Consider the following 21,300-nt stretch of genomic DNA (forward strand, 5'->3'; position numbering starts at 1 on the left):
GTGCTTTTATTGCAAGGGAAGTGGTCACTGGAAGCGGAACTGCCCCAAATACTTAGCGGACAAGAAGGCCGGCAAAACAAAAGGTATATGTGATATACATGTAATTGATGTGTACCTTACCAGTACTCGTAGTAGCTCTTGGATATTTGATACCGGTGCAGTTGCTCACATTTGTAACTCAAAGAAGGAGCTACGGAATAAGCGGAGACTGGCGAAGGACGAGGTGACGATGCGCGTCGGGAATGGTTCCAAGGTCGATGTGATCGCCGTCGGCACGCTGCCTCTACATTTACCTACGGGATTAGTTTTAAACCTCAATAATTGTTATTTAGTGCCAGCTTTGAGCATGAACATTGTATCGGGATCTCGTTTAATTCGAGATGGCTACTCATTTAAATCCTAGAATAATGGTTGTTCCATTTATATGAGAGATATGTTTTATGGTCATGCTCCTATGGTGAATGGTTTATTTTTAATGAATCTCGAGCGTAATGCTACACATATTCATAGTGTGAGTACCAAAAGATGTAAGGTTGATAATGATAGTCCCACATACTTGTGGCACTGTCGCCTTGGTCACATAGGTGTCAAACGCATGAAGAAGCTCCATGCAGATGGACTTTTAGAGTCTCTTGATTACGAATCATTTGACACGTGCGAACCATGCCTCATGGGTAAAATGACCAAGACTCCGTTCTCAGGAACAATGGAGCGAGCAACCAACTTATTGGAAATCATACATACTGATGTGTGCGGTCCAATGAGTGTTGAGGCTCGCAGTGGCTATCGTTATGTTCTCACCCTCACTGATGACTTGAGTAGATATGGGTATGTCTACTTAATGAAACACAAGTCTGAAACCTTTGAAAAGTTCAAGGAATTTCAGAGTGAAGTTGAGAATCAACGTGACAGGAAAATCAAGTTTCTACGATCAGATCGTGGAGGAGAATACTTGAGTCACGAATTTGGCACACACTTAAGAAAATGTGGAATAGTTTCACAACTCACGCCGCCTGGAACACCTCAGCGTAATGGTGTGTCCGAACGTCGTAATCGCACTCTATTAGATATGATGCGATCTATGATGTCTCTTACCGATTTACCGCTATCTTTTTGGGGCTATGCTTTAGAGACTGCCGCATTCACTTTAAATAGGGCTCCGTCGAAATCCGTTGAGACGACACCGTTTGAATTATGGTTTGGTAAGAAACCTAAGTTGTCGTTTCTAAAAGTTTGGGGATGCGATGCTTATGTCAAGAAACTTCAACCTGAAAAGCTCGAACCCAAGTCGGAAAAATGCGTCTTCATAGGATACCCTAAAGAAACTGTTGGGTATACCTTCTACCTCAGATCCGAAGGCAAGATCTTTGTTGCCAAGAATGGATCCTTTCTAGAGAAGGAGTTTCTCTCGAAAGAAGTAAGTGGGAGGAAAGTAGAACTTGATGAAGTATTACCTCTTGAACCGGAAAATGGCGCAACTCAAGAAAATGTTCCTGAGGTGCCTGCACCGACTAGAGAGGAAGTTAATGATAATGATCAAGATACTTCTGATCAAGCTCCTACTAAAATTCGAAGGTCCACAAGGACACGTTCCGCACCAGAGTGGTACGGCAACCCTGTCTTGGAAATCATGTTGTTAGACAACGGTGAACCTTCGAACTATGAAGAAGCGATGGCGGGCCCGGATTCCGACAAATGGCTAGAAGCCATGAAATCCGAGATAGGATCCATGTATGAAAACGAAGTATGGACTTTGACTGACTTGCCCGTTGAACGGCGAGCCATAGAAAATAAATGGATCTTTAAGAAGAAGACAGACGCGGATGTTAATGTGACCATCTATAAAGCTCGGCTTGTCGCTAAGGGTTATCGACAAGTTCAAGGGGTTGACTACGATGAGACTTTCTCACCGGTAGCGAAGCTAAAGTCCGTCCGAATCATGTTAGCAATTGCCGCATTCTACGATTATGAGATATGGCAAATGGACGTCAAAACGGCATTCCTTAATGGTTTCCTTAAGGAAGAATTGTATATGATGCAGCCGGAAGGTTTTGTCGATCCTAAGAATGCTGACAAGGTGTGCAAGCTCCAACGCTCGATTTATGGGCTGGTGCAAGCATCTCGGAGTTGGAACATTCGCTTTGATGAGATGATCAATGCGTTTGGGTTTACGCAGACTTATGGAGAAGCCTGCGTTTACAAGAAAGTGAGTGGGAGCTCTGTAGCATTTCTCATATTATATGTAGATGACATACTTTTGATGGGAAATGATATAGAACTCTTGGACAGCATCAAGGCCTACTTGAATAAGAGTTTTTCAATGAAGGACCTTGGTGAAGCTGCTTATATATTAGGCATCAAGATCTATAGAGATAGATCAAGACGCCTCATAGGTCTTTCACAAAGCACATACCTTGATAAGATATTGAAGAAGTTCAATATGAATCAATCTAAGAAGGGGTTCTTGCCTGTGTTAGAAGGTATGAAATTGAGCTCAGCTCAATGTCCGACCACGGCAGAAGATATAGAAGAGATGAGTATCATCCCCTATGCCTCAGCCATAGGTTCTATTATGTATGCCATGCTGTGTACCAGACCTGATGTAAACCTTGCCGTAAGTTTGGTAGGAAGGTACCAAAGTAATCCCGGCAAGGAACACTGGACAGCGGTCAAGAATATCCTGAAGTACCTGAAAAGGACTAAGGAAATGTTTCTCATTTATGGAGGTGACGAAGAGCTCGTCGTAAAGGGTTACGTCGATGCTAGCTTCGACACAGATCTGGATGACTCTAAGTCACAGACCGGATACGTGTATATTTTGAATGGTGGGGCAGTAAGCTGGTGCAGTTGCAAGCAGAGCGTCGTGGCGGGATCTACATGTGAAGCGGAGTACATGGCAGCCTCGGAGGCAGCACATGAAGCAATATGGGTGAAGGAGTTCATCACCGACCTAGGAGTCATACCCAATGCGTCGGGGCCGATCAAGCTCTTCTGTGACAACACTGGAGCTATTGCTCTTGCCAAGGAGCCCAGGTTTCACAAGAAGACAAGGCACATCAAGCGTCGCTTCAACTCCATTCGTGAAAATGTTCAAGATGGAGACATAGATATTTGTAAAGTGCATACGGACCTGAATGTAGCAGATCCGTTGACTAAACCTCTCCCTAGGGCAAAACATGATCAACACCAGAATTCCATGGGTTTTCGATTCATCACAATGTAACTAGATTATTGACTCTAGTGCAAGTGGGAGACTGTTGGAAATATGCCCTAGAGGCAATAATAAAAGCATTATTATTATATTTCCTTGTTCATGATAATTGTCTTTATTCATGCTATAATTGTGTTATCCGGAAATCGTAATACATGTGTGAATAACAGACACCAACATGTCCCTAGTAAGCCTCTAGTTGACTAGCTCGTTGATCAACAGATAGTCATGGTTTCCTGACTGTGGACATTAGATGTCATTGATAACGAGATCACATCATTAGGAGAATGATGTGATGGACAAGACCCAATCCTAAACATAGCTTAAAGATCGTATAGTTCGTTTGCTAGAGTTTTTCCAATGTCAAAGTATCTTTTCCTTAGACCATGAGATCGTGTAACTCCCGGATACCGTAGGAGTGCTTTGGGTATACCAAACGTCACAACGTAACTGGGTGACTATAAAGGTAGACTACAGGTATCTCCGAAAGTGTCTGTTGGGTTGACACGGATCAAGACTGGGATTTGTCACTCCGTATGACGGAGAGGTATCACTGGGCCCACTCGGTAATGCATCATCATAATGAGCTCAAAGTGACCAAGTGTCTGGTCACGGGATCATGCATTACGGTACGAGTAAAGTGACTTGCCGGTAACGAGATTGAACGAGTTATTGGGATACCGACGATCGAATCTCGGGCAAGTAACATATCGATTGACAAAGGGAATTGTATACGGGGTTGCTTGAATCGTCGACATCATGGTTCATCCGATGAGATCATCGTGGAGTATGTGGGAGCCAACATGGGTATCCAGATCCCGCTGTTGGTTATTGACCAGAGAGCGATCTCGGTCATGTCTACATGTCTCCCGAACCCGTAGGGTCTACACACTTAAGGTTCGGTGACGCTAGGGTTGTAGGGATATGTATATGCAGTAACCCGAATGTTGTTCGGAGTCCCGGATGAGATCCCGGACGTCACGAGGAGTTACGGAATGGTCCGGAGGTAAAGAATTATATATAGGAAGTGCTGTTTCGGCCATCGGGACAAGTTTCGGGGTCACCGGTATTGTACCGGGACCACCGGAAGGGTCCCGGGGGTCCACCGGGTGGGTCCACCTGCCCCGGGGGCCACATGGGCTGTAAGGGGGTGCGCCTTGGCCTACATGGGCCAAGGGCACCAGCCCCAAGGGGCCCGTGCGCCTAGGGTTTCCAAAGGGGAAGAGTCCCACAAGTGGAAGGCACCCCTAGGTGCCTTGGGGGGGAGGGAAACCTCCCTTGGCCGCCGCCCCCTAGGAGATTGGATCTCCTAGGGCCGGTGCCCCCCCTAGGCCCTCCTATATATAGTGGGGGAAGGAGGGCTTTTTCATCCATGCCTTTGGTTGCCTCCTTCTCCCTCTCCAACACCTCCTCCTCCTCCATAGCGCTTGGCGAAGCCCTGACGGAGTACTGCAGCTCCATCACCACCACGCCGTCATGCTGCTGCTGGAGCCATCTTCCTCAACCTCTCCTTCCCTCTTGCTGGATCAAGAAGAAGGAGACGTTACGCTGACCGTACGTGCGTTGAACGCGGGGTGCCGTCCGTTCGGTGCTAGGATCTCCGGTGATTTGGATCACGTCGTGTTCGACTACATCATCCCCGTTCTTTGAACGCTTCCGCTCGCAATCTACAAAGGTATGTAGATGCATCCGATCACTCGTTGCTAGATGAACTCATAGATGGATCTTGGTGAAACCGTAGGAAAATTTTTGTTTTCTGCAACGTTCCCCAACACCTGCGCCATAGGATTTAGACCGACGTGCTGACCTCTCTGTTGTGCCTAGGTAGGGCTGCGACGTGTTGATCTTCCGAGGCCGGGCATGACCTAGGAAAGTGTGTCCGACCAAATGGGATCGAGCGTGTTGGGTTATGTGGTGCACCCCTGCAGGGAAGTTAATCTATTCGAATAGCCGTGATCTTCGGTAACAGGACGACTTGGAGTTGTACCTTGACCTTATGACAACTAGAACCAGATACTTAATAAAACACACCCTTCCAAGTGCCAGATACAACCGGTGATCGCTCTCTCACAGGGCGATGAGGGGAGGATCATCGGTTAGGGTTATGCTATGCGATGCTACTTGGAGGACTTCAGTCTACTCTCTTCTACATGTTGCAAGATGGAGGTGAGCAGAAGCGTAGTCTTCGACAGGATTAGCTATCCCCCTCTTATTCTGGCTTTCTGCAGTTCAGTCCACCGATATGGCCCTTTACACATTTACCCATGCATATGTATTGTAGCTCCTTGCTTGCGAGTACTTTGGATGAGTACTCACGGTTGTTTTCTCCTTCCCTTTCCTCTATCCTTTCTACCTAGTTGTCGCAACCAGATGTTGGAGCCCAGGAGCCAGACGCCACCTTCGACGACGACTCCTACTACACCGGAGGTGCCTACTACTACGTGATGCCCGCTGACGACGACCAGGAGTAGTTAGGAGGATCCCAGGCAGGAGGCCTGCGCCTCTTTCGATCTGTATCCCAGTTTGTGCTAGCCTTCTTAAGGCAAACTTGTTTAACTTATGTCTGTACTCAGATATTGTTGCTTCCGCTGACTCGTCTTTGATCGAGCTCTTGTATTCGAGCCTTCGAGGCCCCTGGCTTGTAATATGATGCTTGTATGACTTATTTTATTTGTAGAGTTGTGTTGTGATATCTTTCCGTGAGTCCTTGATCTTGATCATACACATTTGCGTGTATGATTAGTGTACGGTCAAATTGGGGGCGTCACAGCAAGCATTGACAAATGTTGAGAAAAAATTATGTCAGGATTTGCCATGCTTGCTGAAGAGAATTGCCAGGCTCGGGACACATAATTTTCATAAAACGTTTGATTTGCCATGTTTAAAAGTTTAACATCAGATTTATAACACGGTCCATTAGTTATGCAAAAAAGCTCTAACCATCTTTGTTTCTAAAAAGATCGACCGTTGATCTAGAAATAAGAAAATAGTGATACATCGACCAAAGGTAAAGAGGCCAACAATTAGAGGAACGGTCATATATAGATCAAAGCACGTACTAAAAGAGATAGCTTCGTTATTTCTACTATTAAAGGAGGATCGAACGTCGTGATGGTTCCACCTCCTACTTTATCGATACCCCTTCCCCCACCCTTCGTACGTTAAGAAAAATCAGGAAAACTACCCACCGCTTCGGAAAAAACAGCGCAGAGAAAGGAAAGAAAAACAGAGCCCACGACCCACCCACGAACACACGTCCCATCCTCCATCTCCCCTCACCCCAAAGAAAAGAGAAACAACCCAACCAATCTCTCCGCTCTCGAGAAACTCGCCGCCGCTGCTCCCCTCATCGTCCTCTCCTGGTCGTCGTGGCTGCAATCCTGGCCGTGGACGTCGCCACCGGCCCAGCACTCCCATCTGCATGAGGATCATCTATTCTCCGTCTCAATTCCCTCCACCCCCCTCGATTCCAATCTAATCTCTCCCGAGAAACTTCACTCGACTCGGCCGTGGCGAAGATGGCCGACGGCTCGCCGTCTGGCTTTCTCGCTGTCGAGCCATGTTCCGCCTCCGCCCTCCATCCACTTGCTCCAAGACGTCTTTCGCGGCCGTCAGCTTCCACGATTTGGGTTTGTGGCAGGCATGAACTATGCGAGGAGGGTCCGAGGGTGTGCGTCCTCTATGTGAATTCGACGGGTCGTCTTCATCGCAGGTGGCCATGGGGAGGACACATGTGACGGAGCAGATGGGGTACGAGGACGCGTAGAAGGCAAACATCTCAGACTTAAGCCCTTTGCCCCCGTCAGGACTCTGTCACAGGTGCGTGCATGTCGATCCTTTCTTTCGTTTTGGTCGGTTAATTAAGTGTCCGTGAACCAATATTCCTCTTGGCCGGTGCTTTCGGCCGATGGAAAAACAAACACAGAGCAAACCTGGCTTGCCTTGGGATGGACTGAATCAGCTAACAACGTAGCTAGCTAGCTTTGCCTTGAGATGGATCCAGTCGATGAATTGATTGGTCGACTAGCAGGTGGATTCTGTTGATGGACTAGCTAGCAACACACATGCACACATTGGCATGTAACGCTATTTGCTGTTTATACTTCTTCAACTCACGTTGATACAACCTAGGAGCTACATGTATCACCTGGCTAGGTAGAGTTACGATTACTGCTCAAAGAAAAGTAGAGTTATGATTTCTATACTACTTGGACAAGCAATCGTTGGTGAACTCTAACAATCTGTGAGATCTGTGGGCAACCAAAAGAGAGAACTAGCAAGGCTGGTGAGTTCTCTTTCACTATTTTATCTAGATTCATGGTGCTAATTTAAGTAGTTCTAAGCTATCATGTAAATGTAACATAACTATTTTAAAGGTTATCGATATAATCCATGTTTTGCTTTTCCATTTTTAGCAAATAGAGCGGATTCTGAAATCACATATTTGAATTAGCTTTTGGTCGGTCGACTTGAGTAGTAATTCCTTTTATTATCCCAGTTGTTATTTCTACCTTGTCTACTATATAAGATACTCCATATAGGAGGTCAAGCTTGAAAAATGTATAATACCCGACTTGTCGAGAATCATGTTAATAAAGCTGTCATGATATTTTCCCTGCTTCAAAGTGCTCCCTGAGGTATTAGTTAACGGTAGTCTGTATTGATTTTTTTGTACAGAATTTGACCATTTGTGCAGGCTTTGATTCGTGATGGGTCGACCTTAAAGTCTTAATGATTACCCTTTCCAACAAGCAACAGTGGAGTTGTTCTGCTCAATCCTGCTAATTTTTTAGTCCATTAATTTGTATGTGTTCTTCGCCTCAGATATTTTATTAATTTCGGTTGGGTCCTAATTAGAGATGCATATAAATAACTTTGTTCTGGTTTTCATAAAAGTAATATGGCACACACCTAGAAGGTTATTGATTATACGCTGCAACCCATTTTATTAAGCTGGGTTTTCTTGACACTATTTTCTATTGTAGGCTACTGAATATATACAGTTCTTGCAAGAGAACGAACATAAGTATATTTGGGTGAGGCACCAGATACAACATCTCACTTTTCGTTTTAGAAATTATCTTTATTTAACTTCAAGAGGTCACCAGCTGAAGGTATGGTACATTCTGATCTTTTTGTTTGTCACTAAGCTTGACAACATCTCACCAACTATAGCAGTAATGTGATTCATTCTTTAGGTTGTGTTTGGCGATGGAATAGTAATTTGGCTGCTGAGGTATCAAGGTAAGGACAAAAATATTTCCCATTTTTTTATTTCTATGGTTGTCATAGTCTATTTTAAGCCCGTATTATTTTTGTTGATTGCGAAATGTATTCAACTGCATGTAGAAATAGAAGATAAATCTCGTTTCAAATTTTGAGTGTATACTGAAGTTACATGAAGCCTTCGACACTCCTTTTTAGTTATTGTTGATTTAGTTCAAGTACTAAATAAACGATAACTAATATCGAACAGAGGGAGTATATTATGACCTCCTCTTAACTTGCCTTTAGTAACAAACATGCTAGTACCAAAATTAGTTCTAGGAGGATAGTACTAAAACTCTCGTGCCATTGAAAAACTGTTGAGAAATTTTAATTTATTGCATAGTGCAGGCGGAAAAAGTTTAATTCACCCCGAGAAGAGCCCTCCGAGAACAATTGTTTTGGACTTTTGTGGTACTCTCAAGTGAGGGGTCTTTTGTGGTCTTGCTAATATAGATAAACCATAACCATATTTTATATGATTCTCAACATCCTTGGAGCGAAAGACAGTAACTGCATAATGAAGTTTAAATCATATTCATTTTTTGTTTCAGTGATGAGTTTTTCTTTTGTTTGCTTCTTTGACCAGTTTGTAACCAGTCTTCTGGATCAGAGTAACTGAAAGTTGATGTGTAATATTAGGGTTGTGATTGTACTGTATCAAATGGGATAATTTTTATATTTGACTCATCACATATAAAATTTGTATTTTTTTAAATCAGGAACAAATATAGTTTAAGTATTTTGAAGTGAGATGTGCTTTTCAGTTGTTTGCCACATGGTTTGTTTCAGATGGGATAATGAATTGGTAAAAATCACTTTCCTTTGTTGGTACCAATACCAATGCCACCAAGTGCAGTCATATTGACGACAGTCAAATAGCCTTGCAGAATGGACAATGTTCAAAGATAGCGAGCATTATGTCGTGTCTAGATATGAGTGGAAAACGTGCTACGTGTGTACTGCTACTACACCAGCCCAAGTACTTATGTACAATTCCCCCTAAATTCAGACACTAAGAAGCTAAGCTTTTGCAAATGAATCTACTTATTCAAGAGGCTGGCAACAAGATCGGATGTTCAATAACTAGAGGAGCAACACACGATCGACATGAAACTATGAGCATGCATATCATCAAGTTTGCTGGTTCTACATTTTAAACCTTAGCCAACTACCTACTTTCTAATTTTCTTGCATGCAGCGAATTAACTTCCCAAAGAACTACATGGAAGGGATATATGTTTGATTTGTTTTGAATTGATTGCAAGAAATACATGTATGGCACATCCAACTCTATTCTCAAAACATATATGAATGAAAATTTATTTGATTTTTTTAACAATGTCTCATGTCTAAGTTTATTGTTACGTGGCAACGCATCGGCATTCAGCTAGTAAAGAAAAAAAGGTGAAAGAGACTACGCTTGAGATTACTAGCATTTCTCCACCATATTATACATAAAAAAATGAATAGCAAAACCAAGAAAAGAAACAAGTACCAAGCATAAACAAATGCAAGAAAAATCAGCTGCTAGCTAGAAAACCTAACTCCATACATATTCGATCGATCCGTGTGGTACATAATCAGACAACGAACGTGCTACGCTCCCAGCTAGTGCACGTCGCAGGCGGCCGCCGCCTTGCTGTCGTCGCCGACCCGCCGCGCCCCGCACCACACCGCCCTCCCGTCCGCCGTCCAGAGCGACACGTCGAACACTCGTACACCTCGCGCGACGGCGTCGCCGGTGGCATTACTCCCCCGCGCGGTGACCCTCGTCCATCGCGGCATCCGCGGCGGCCGCCACCACTCGGCGCAGACCTCCTCCCGGCCGGCGACCAGCGCGCGCCCGAGCGGCACGCCGCCATATCCTACCGCCACGGATGTGCCGCTTTCCAGGCATCTCCCGCCGCTCGTGAGGAGCGGGCCCGGCAGCGCCACGCCGAGGGAGAGGACGAACGACGCCGACGTCTCGCTGATCTCGGCGGCAAGGACCGCTGCATAGTACCTCGGCGGCGGCCGGTGGTGGCTCTCGTCTAGCAGCCACACGGTGCCGGCGACGACGGCCACCATGGCGATGAGCACCATGGAGGTGCAAACGTAAACGCAGGGATGCCGCCACGGCATGGATGGCCTGTGTCTCCTCGATCTAGAGAAGTCAATGGAAGTTCTTTTTTGCTTCGTTTGTTCGTTGCTATGGTAGATGTGCATATGCATGGCGTACATATGAATCGCTCAGATCGATTGCTTTCCAAATTACAAGGCAATTGCTGAATGCAACGCATGCTTACAAGGAAATTGCTCTGTGTCGGCCACACGCGACGTGGCTGCCAATCTAGCTATTTTCATTTTGCTTTTACCTTCTTGCCGATCGAATACATTTTTTTTAGTCTAAACACACTTTATTAATCACATAAGTTCATAGGGATACAATGAATGTCTGGTGGGTTTATTAGCCACAAGTGACGCCCAAGATCCAGACCGAAAGCATGTTTAGCGAGGCTGTGCGCCTCAATATTGGTGGTTCTACCTTTGAAGATGAAGGTACACTGATGAAATTCTCTTGATGTCTCAACAACCTCCTTGACTGTGCTTGCATATGTCCCTCCCGTACCATGCTTGATATCATTTACTACACCTTGGCAGTCAGAAGCAACAATGAAATCGGACAGTGCCAAATCTGAAGCTAGTGCAAGCGCCTCCCGGCAAGCTAGCGCTTCGAGGGTTGCAGGCTCCGTGATGGCATATGTTTTGATTACTGAAGCACCCAAGAACTGACCCGAAGAATCTTTGCATATGGTGCTGAAGGAGCCATACAGGTTATCTCTGGAAACCGCACCGTCTACCCTGATCTTCGAGAGACCCGGCGGTGGTGGAATCCACCTTTGCCTTGGTTGTTCCGTGCTTCTAGTTGCAGGCGGCCCAATCTTCTTGGGTTTACAATCTTCCAACTCTCTAATATATTTCATGATAAAATTATGCGTGGAAAGTGGGCTTTGGAAGATATTTTCATGGAGAGCCTGCCGACGAGCATACCAGAGAGCCCACAGAGTAACTGCAACCTCGATGAATTCCGCAGCTGAAAGTGTATCCTGAAATATTTTCATGGATGAATTCCGATCGAATACATGCTAAAAGTGAAAAGAAATACAAGTAAAATTGTTGGGCACAGTAGAAAACCTGAAATGGGCCGGCCCACAAACGTGCAATTTCACGTATTGAACGCCAAAACATCACGTTTGCCGTGACGGAAATGGTGTTTACCTCTGATCATCGCTTATTTTTTTAATACAGTACAAACACAGACGCTCATATATATGCGCATACACTCATTTCTATAAACGTACGCATGTACATCCTACCCCTATGAGCACATTCGAGAGACTGGGCCGGTATATCATCTTGAGATTTACAAAGGCACTGTAGAAGCATCGCCGAAATTTTGAAATAAATCTAGGAATATGCGAGCACCAGTACTTGAACTCTGATGGATTAGAGATACCACTATCTTCCTAACCATCCAACCACTGGTTCACTACCTCTGATCATCGTTGGTAAGTAACTTTTAAATGCTCGAGTGGGAGATTTGAAGCATGTATTTCATTCATAAAAGCAAGAGGAGGGATTTTGAAGCAGATAATTTAGCTAAGTTTTCTTTGTCTTTGAATTTTGGTAGACATGTTTGGCTCGTGGAGCCTCATGACATTGTAGCAACTCCTATGAGCCTCGTTAAGCAATAAAAAGCATGTTGTTCCGTAAAAAAAATGTATTGGACATCAAAAGGAAATGCCACACGCGGGAGGCGGCTAAGGCCACACAGCTGCACCCAAAGATCTTATACTTTTGAGTGTCCACACGCTAAAGTAATGGACACGTAAAGATCCAGGATGTAACCCGAAAGATAACCAGCCAAAATATTGAAATATTTGTTTGACTAAAGAGACAGTCATTCTAACAATTCTAAATTGCCTATAATAAGCACAAATGAGGTATATTTTTGAAAACCTGTTGAAATTTCAAAGGCCTTCTATCCTGGGAATAATCGTGCTTGAAATGACATCCAACACTTTGATCAATGATTGTGTTGCAGTCGTGTGATCCCATACTTACCAATTCCTGCAAGCTTACCCTGCCTTACATGTGGTAACTTAGTTACTGTGCTACTCAGTTAGTTAATCAATATCAAATCATAAGGTGCGGTTGCACCATTGCTGAGCCATATGTTGTAGGACGGATCCAGATTACTTGTCGCTGAAATGGATGTATATAGATGTATTTCAATGCTACATACATCCGTCTAAGCGACAAGTAATATGGACAGGAGGAAGTACATTTTTATAAGTTCGATGCCATTCGGTATCCAGATTTGAATCGGTGCTCAAAATCATGCTTGTCGGAAGTAATTAAGAACAACTTAAGCTAGTTTTGTTGAACCCGGGCACTAACTCGCATGATTTAGTCCAAGTGCAAGAATAGACTGACTTGGGCGGCTGGAACAGAAGCCGGTGACTGGTGAGTAAGCACAAACTGTTCTCAACTATTGTCAAGTGTCAGGACAGAAAGACAGAGTTCCTGAGAAGAGGTTGGTGAGACAAACAACGAGCAGGTCGCGTGTTGTTAGTTGTGTCTGAAAACGAGCAACGGTTGTGCATGTGGCACCACTTGACCGCAACTTTGTTTGTGCCACCCTGTGTTCTCGCATCACTAGAGATACTAAGCTCCCTGGAAATAGGGAGCCGTGAGTGATCCAGGCTTTGGCCTCATGGTGGACCCCACTGGTCAGTGTGAGTAAGCCTTGGTATAAACTGAAATTTTTTAAGGGTGCAAGCTGGATCCAGAAGTGTGTTTTGCGGTACAAGATTTGTTACCATGTACTGTATTTCATTTTGAGTCTAAAGGTGAAGCCATCAAGGTCCAGGCACAAGCTGGTTGGCCCAAATCGATGCCTTCGAACCTAACTCTTGCATATGCACACAGCCACGCACACATCTGGCATTGAGTGTCGCAGCCTGTGTCTTGCCGGTGGTTTCTGCATTTATGGAACCCACATGTCATAAAGTGGATCCACTTTGGGCTACGGTTGGATTTTTATTCACACACTGATGTGGCACTACTATATTGATGGATAAACAAAATTTTAAATTCATGAACATTTTTTAAATTCATGAGTATTTTTAATTTTTGAACAATTCTGAATTTCGGGGAACTTCTTTTGCAATCCGAGAACATTTTCCGGATTCATGAATATTTTTTAATTTAAGATTGTATAGCGAGGAACATTTCCTGAAATTCAAAAACATTTTCTAAATTTAAAAACGTTTTAAGAATTCCCGGGCAGTTTTTTTTCAAATCCGCAAACATATTTAAATTCATCATCATTTTCAAAATTTGTGAATATTTTTTATTTTTGAAATATCTTGACTACATTTTTTTTGTTTTTTCTTCTCTTTGTTTTTTCCTCTGCTTCTTTGGGTGGGTTGAGGCCTAATAGGGGGACTGGTAGCCAGCTGAAGCGAACATCCTGGTCGTCCTTCGAAGCGTTGCATGTTGAATAGTACCTCATGTGTGTGCGGGTTATTTAGCTGTCGGTGGAGGGACAAACTAGTTTTCTGCTTTGTGCGTTTGTGAGGGGGTGGTGCCAGCTTGTTGGTTCTGCGACGAGCAATTGGGTCTCTGCTTTCTCCGTCTTCCCCGTTGGGCTCTTCAAGCGGTGGATTCATGGTGAAAGATCGACATTGTGCTAACACTAGGGAGAGCTAGAACGGAAAAATCAAACATTGAAGAGCCAACACAACATGGGAGGCCTCATGGCACTAAACCTAACCTCATTACCTCAAGTTTGGGAGGCAACTAAGTTGCGAGATTAGAGTCCTTTTGGGGATGAAAACCTGTGTAACGGAAGTGATTCTGAGAGCAGAGGCACGAGTGAACTGGGGTGCATGGGGCGTGCGACGTACATGGGTCTAGGCCTCTAGGGCTATGCCTGCACGTGCGCAAAGTAGGGAAGTTAGAGAAAAGAGAGGTCTATTTCTGTATAAATGGTTCGACAATCAATTTAATTTATGTAGATGAAAATTGGCAATATACCAAGACACAAACAACTAACATCGAAACATCAATCCGAACACCATAAACGAAGTAAACCAGAATCACACTCAAACCAGCTCAGTTTGTTCTTCATTTTTCGGTGTCAAAGTGCTCATCTTTAACCATAATAGTCACACAAAAATTAACTCACGACCGAGAAACGGCGCGGCAAAGCGCACGTCACCATCTAGTCATGTTTTACCTACCAAAAATTTGCAACGGGGAAGAGAAATGTAGACGGACACTTAGCACACGTCACACACTAAACCTTGGCATTGTCATGGCCGGGCTTGCCAAATGCCAACCCTGGCCTGGCCCAAGGCCCGAAATAATGGCTAATTGTTTTAGTGAAAAAAATTAAATAAATAATGGTTAATTATGTGGGTGTGCCCGGTGCTAAAAGCTTACACAGAAGGGGGGGTATGGAAAAAGGGATTTTCTAGACAACCTTACTCTTACTCTTACATAATACTCCATCCGTCCCATAATATAAGAGTGTTTTTTACACTAGTGCAGTGTCAAAAACACTCTTATATTATGAGACAGAGGGAGTAACTATGTAAGAGGCTGGTTCGAAATAAATGACTACTTTCATAGTTGAACAAAATAAATGAATCAACTTTGGAATTAAATCGGGTAATGATATACGCATTTTCATATACAATCCCAAAAATATGCCCCCCGAGGGCTTTCATCTAAGCCATGGGCTTAAAAGTGAGGCCCGAGCCTCTGGCCTGAATACCGGGCTTTCTGGCTGAACATAGTGCTCTCTAGACACACACCTATGATTGGTTACCCCTCAAGAAAAAAACCTATGATTAGTTGGGCCAAGGTCGAACACCGATCTCAACTCCAATCATACAATGGTCCATTCATGTTTGTGCTCGCAGATAAGCATCTTAGACAAGGAGATGTTGGCTTCAATTTTTGATTAGTTTCCATCCAAAAGACCTGAAATGATGTGCATGAGCACAATGATTATTTCGTCTATTCCTCTCAGTAAATGTGTTGACAACTAATTCAAGGAGGAGAGGGCACAAGGAAAAAATGAACCTAAGAGACAACATAATACGAGAGGAAAATTACAAGTTAACAAGCACTTCACTCTTGCACATTGCACACTGGTTGAGTGAATGGTCGTCGCCGTTGTTTCTCTCTTACTTCACATCGCGGCCTCGCAGGTGTCCAATACTCATCGTCGATTTTAATATCATAGTATTATCAAATTGTTAGAAAATCATAGTATCCAACTACCTAGCTAGTAGTGCCTGGAGTTGTTGTCAAAGGAAAAAGTATGAGATCATCCATATAACCTTTTCTCTCTTTCTATTTGAGGCATGGAGTTGCGTGAGCGTTTGGTACGAATCATGAGATGGGCCAACATTCTGCGGCGGTTTCTTTTGACTCGAGAAGTTAAAGGCTACTTTAACGCAAGCGGCTTTATCATTATGAAACTAATGTGGTATGTGGTTGTCAAAAGAAATCAAGGGATCCTACTGCATATGCCTTATAATTAAAGTCTTTTCATTTCTTATTGAGACCCTAGAGTTGTCTAAATAATTTGGGGCCAAATGAGATGACTCGACGTTTGAGAACCCGATGCCATTTGATTTAGAGGCTTTTTAATTCACGAGATCCTGAAAATCAGGAACAAAGCTACAAAAAAAAAATACCGCCTTCCACTATGAGTAGTGGTAACCGAACATTTTGTTAATTGGGTTCAAGTCAAACTGACCCTGGTTTTTTTATGTGCGTGTATGTAAGGATCTGCGATCCAATTGACCGTAGTAGATTCTAATACCAGCTTTGTCCAAAGGGCTAGAATGCCAACGCGACAAATGCAAGTGTAAAAAAGACGTAGAATGACAACATGACAAATATAATAATTAGAAAAAGGCCTGTGTTGGAGTATTTTGGAATTATGATTAATGGTTTCCTATGTTGTCATCCTTTTCTTATCCTTGAATCTAGCCACATGTGGGTCTAGATACGTATAGACAATGCATTGCTATCCAGGAGAGATATTTATGACATTTATTTTCTTACTAAAAAGAAGAAGAAAAACGTGCCAGAAAAAAAGAAGAAAAAAAACGCATGTGCTTTTTCACCACGGTCGGAGCACCCTCCACGACGGACGGCGAGCCCCCACCAACCCCTCCTTCCCCATAAAAACGGCGCCTTTTTTCTCTCTCACACCAGCCAGCCGGTCAGCTTGGAGGCCAGCATCACCGCCTGCCCCACCCACGAGCGCCACCTACCACCCACCCTCCACCGCCACCGGCCAGAGAAAGCAGATCGACGGCCGGAGGCGAGCTCGGTAGGTAGCGTAGGTAGCGGCCATGGAGGCCGCCGCGGCCATCCGGAGCACGGCCGCGCCGCGGATGCGCCTCGCGGGGAGGAGCAGCAGGGGATCCGGCGCCGCGGCGGCGCGCGCGACCCCGGCCAGCCACAGCGACTGGCAGACGGCCTGCGCCATCCTCTCCAGCACCAACGACACCCCCTCCCCGCCGGCGCCGAAGGTGAACGGCCAGAACAACAACAACAAGCTGGCCGCGCCGGCCATCCCCGGCTCCGAGGACGCCGTCTCCGGCCTGGATCTGGTGCCGGCCGCGGGCGCGGGGAACCTGCCGCGCCCGCTCAGCATCAGCGACCTGTCCCCGGCGCCGCTGCACGGCGCGCAGCTCCGGGTGGCGTACCAGGGCGTGCCGGGCGCCTACAGCGAGGCGGCGGCCGGGAAGGCGTACCCGGGGTGCGAGGCCATCCCGTGCGACCAGTTCGAGGTGGCGTTCCAGGCGGTGGAGCTGTGGATCGCCGACCGCGCGGTGCTCCCCGTGGAGAACTCCCTGGGCGGCAGCATCCACCGCAACTACGACCTGCTCCTCCGGCACCGGCTCCACATCGTGGGCGAGGTGCAGCTCCCCGTCCACCACTGCCTGCTGGCGCTCCCGGGGGTCCGGCGGGAGCTGCTGGCGCGGGTGATCTCGCACCCGCAGGCGCTGGCGCAGTGCGAGCACACGCTGACCCGCATGGGCCTCAACGTGGCCCGCGAGGCCTTCGACGACACGGCGGGCGCGGCGGAGCACATCGCGGCGCACGCGCTCCGCGACACGGCGGCCATCGCGTCGGCGCGCGCGGCGGAGCTGTACGGCCTCCAGGTGCTGGCGGACGGCGTGCAGGACGACGCCGGGAACGTGACCCGGTTCGTGATGCTGGCGCGGGAGCCCATCATCCCGCGGACGGACCGGCCGTTCAAGACGAGCATCGTGCTGGCCCACGACCGGGAGGGCACCTCGGTGCTGTTCAAGGTGCTGTCGGCGTTCGCGTTCCGGGACATCAGCCTGACCAAGATCGAGAGCCGGCCGCACCGGCACCGGCCCATCCGGCTGGTGGACGACGCCAACGTCGGCACCGCCAAGCACTTCGAGTACATGTTCTACATCGACTTCCAGGCGTCCATGGCCGACGTGCGCGCCCAGAACGCGCTCGCCGAGATCCAGGAGTTCACGTCCTTCCTCAGGGTGCTCGGCAGCTACCCCATGGACATGACGCCATGGGACGCCGCGCCGTCGCCGTCGTCCTCCTCCTCCGATCAACAGCAGCGCGGCTAGATGATGATAGCTAGCTCGGTGTTACTACATTACAGTCAATTGAATCAATGTGCAAGAGATTCGTTGTTAATTTATCCCCGTTTTGATGCTCTGGTTGCTGCTAGCTGCGATTTTCCTCTGTTAATTTTGCTCTCCCACCCATTGGGCCAAATTCTTTGTGAATAAAGTCGTTGAGAAAAATGAATGAATCAATCATTGGTAACATGCCAGAGTGAGGGTCTTGGAGTTGGGCAGCTCGAAATGGGTGGCATGCGTTTGGATTGTTCTTGCATCTGCAGCAATTCCTTGTTGGTGAAATGAATGAAACCAACCACAAACGAAGAACAGCATCTTGCTCCATGATGTCGGAGGTCAGAAGCATGATTGGGTTGGTGCGATGAGCACGTGGATGGGTGGATGATTTGTCCAGGAGAAGAGAAAGGGACAAGCCCAAATCCAAGTGTCCATGCGATGCGATGCAAGTACTGTTCTTTCATTTCTGCTGCAACTTTGGCAGGTACTGAGAAGAAGTGCGTCCGTCCCTGTGAATGATGAAGGACACAGATTGCCACTCAAACGCTGTAGTGATAATCATGCAGTAAAGATTTCGACAAAAGCACAACGGAATGTTATCTGGCGGAAGTCAGCTGCGAAGGGGTGGTAAGCGAACGCATTTTCCTGGCAGCCTTGCGCTGCGAGATCAAACGGTGGCAGTTTTAGAAAAAAAAAATGTTCTTTTTCTCTGAGAGAAACTGTCATGTTGTTCTGAAAAAACTGTCAACCCTCCTACCACCTAAACCACCATCTATACGTTTGGAAATGCAAAACGACTCCCAAGAGGATATGGAACTGGTATAAATAATTTTGTGTAAATGTAAAAAAAAATGGGGAAATATATCTGACATGTGTTTTATCCGTTCCCTTTTGGATGTCCCAACATTCCTAGAATGTCTAGAAGGAGTCAAACCATGAGGCATCTTGAAGGGGGAAAACATACCAACCAATCCAGTACATGGCGTTCATGCGGTCCACGCCGCCACGGAAGTCGTTTGGCATGTGTACCTGGAAGTGATGATATGTATATCACGAGGTTTATTCATGAGATTGGATGAGGTAACCAACCAATCAATCAATTCGTTATGTAGCTTACATGAAACTGACACCAGGGTTTATGTTAGTTGGGATGTGAGGCCTGAGGGCATGCTAGTGACCAATCAATGTGAAATGCTTGTTGATTTATCCCCTTCCCTCTCCCATTTATTAATGATGATTTGTTCAATTACGAGAAACATCCGGCTGGTTGGTTGCTTCGTGATCGATGATGTGCTTCTACCTCTTATCCATTTCTCCTTGGTGGTCCTCTTGAGTGTTTTGTGGACAAAACCATTGAGAAGGACGCTGAATAAGTGGTGTGTGTGGAGATAATTGATTCCTCCCTTGAGGGGCGGATCTAGGGAGTGTCGTGGGTGCCATGGCACCCCCTATAAAAACAAAAAAAGATAGTTTATAGAAGTATATTAACCTTAATTTTGGACTATTCGTTAGATTTACTATGATGCTTAGGCACAACCATAATACTTTTGTGTAATTTCACTAAAACTTTTACCTACGTATCGATGTTTGGCACCTCCAATAATTTGATCCTAGGTCCGTCACTATCTCCCTTATGAGGAACTTGCCATGCATGTTAGATTTCAGACTGTACTTCCACGCTCATTTTTTTTTACGAAATTCATCCGAAAGGAAGACAACATCTAGGGCTAGATTAATGAGTCGATCAGCTCATTGAGGCAAGGCTCATTAAGCTCATTAATGATAATGAGATAAAACTCGTGATTGACTCGATCCGTTTAATAGTTGTTAAGCTCATGAGTGCTTGTGAGTACTCATTATAGTGGTAAACAACATAAAAGTATTGTATTGTGTATTCATAATTTTAACATGTAGAACTGCAACAACCTCTGCATAATTTAAACTTTTAAAATAGTAGCACTAGCACATGGTCAGTGGGCTACTACCGAGCCTTGATAATTATTAACAGTAGTGGGTTCAGCAGGGGCACCCCCAAAATAATAACAAGCCAAACGTGCTGCTCATGAAATTGGTAGGCTCTCTCATTAAATCTTAATGAGCTAAGATTGTTGTTCGGCTCAGTTCATTTACTAATGAGCATGAGCCATAACGACCCGAGCTTTCGAGTGTTCGTTAAGCTCACGAGCAACGAGCTTTTCGTCCAGCCTAACACCTCCTTGCTTCATGATCGATAATTGGACTTTTTTGCTAAATCGTATCATTGGAATTGAGATTAGTATTCAAGCCTTGCCAAACCAACACACACACACACAAGCGGTAGGTAGGTGGGTGACGTATCCAAGTGCCTTTCTTTCTTTCTTTCTTTCTTTCTTTTCTGCTGCGATATTTTGGTAGGTAGGTAGTTGGGGCAGTCGTCGTCACTACAATATCCGGTCAAGGATTTTGCCTTCCCGCTGGACTGCCGCCTACCATCACCGTCAATGAGAGAAAACGGCAGAAATGGTCTAACAATTTCTCATATGCACCACATGGAAAAAGTCACTGTTTTTTTTTTTACATTTTCATGTACGTCGTCAGCTAGGCTTCTAGCATGTCAATTTGTGTAAAACTATTGATAGTGTATACATTTTTCTTCATTTCTCCATGGGGAATGAAATGGTCCGATTTGTTTGTCTATACACGGGCAAGCAGAGAATTCCGAATGTTTCAAATCAGCGAAAACCATGTAAAAAAAACGGAGCAGTCAACCTATGTGGATCCGCCCTGCCCTTGTGGCGTGGTGAAAGGAGAAATTTGTAGACGTTGAACGCACGAGATGAGATAAAGAATACCACTTCCTTCGTCCGAAAATACTTGTCATTAAAATAAACAAAAAGGGATATATCTAGACATATTTTAGTTCTAAATACATCCCTTCTTAGGCCTTTTTTGGTTTGGAGGAATTTTGTAGGAATTTCATAGGGTAGGATTTTTATAGAAAAAATTCATATAGAGCTCTTTGGTTTGTACGAATGGAATCCTATTTTTATGGAGGAAATCTTCCTATCCTCCACATTTCATAGGAAAATAAACATTAGACTAGACTGAATGAAAAAAAAAATCCTATGATGTGAAACAAAG

The 21,300-nt window shown here is 45.3% G+C and overlaps 1 protein-coding gene across 1 annotated transcript; it reads left to right on the plus strand.

The window, feature by feature from the left end:
• Positions 1 to 16,772: 16,772 nt before the first annotated feature.
• On the plus strand, positions 16,773 to 18,372 carry LOC119302980 (arogenate dehydratase/prephenate dehydratase 6, chloroplastic-like). Its single transcript, XM_037580050.1, has one exon. The coding sequence runs from the start codon at positions 16,900 to 16,902 to the stop codon at positions 18,166 to 18,168; it is 1,269 nt and encodes a 422-aa protein (XP_037435947.1). The 5' UTR covers positions 16,773 to 16,899; the 3' UTR covers positions 18,169 to 18,372.
• The last annotated feature ends 2,928 nt before the right edge of the window (positions 18,373 to 21,300 follow it).

This window comes from Triticum dicoccoides, chromosome 5A, assembly GCF_002162155.2.
Source record: "Triticum dicoccoides isolate Atlit2015 ecotype Zavitan chromosome 5A, WEW_v2.0, whole genome shotgun sequence".
NCBI classification, from domain to species: domain Eukaryota; kingdom Viridiplantae; phylum Streptophyta; class Magnoliopsida; order Poales; family Poaceae; genus Triticum; species Triticum dicoccoides.

What these genes read in the sequence shown, in the direction of transcription:
- LOC119302980 (XM_037580050.1), top strand. Translation starts at nt 16,900, where the DNA reads ATGGAGGCCGCCGCGGCCATCCGGAGCACGGCCGCGCCGCGGATGCGC.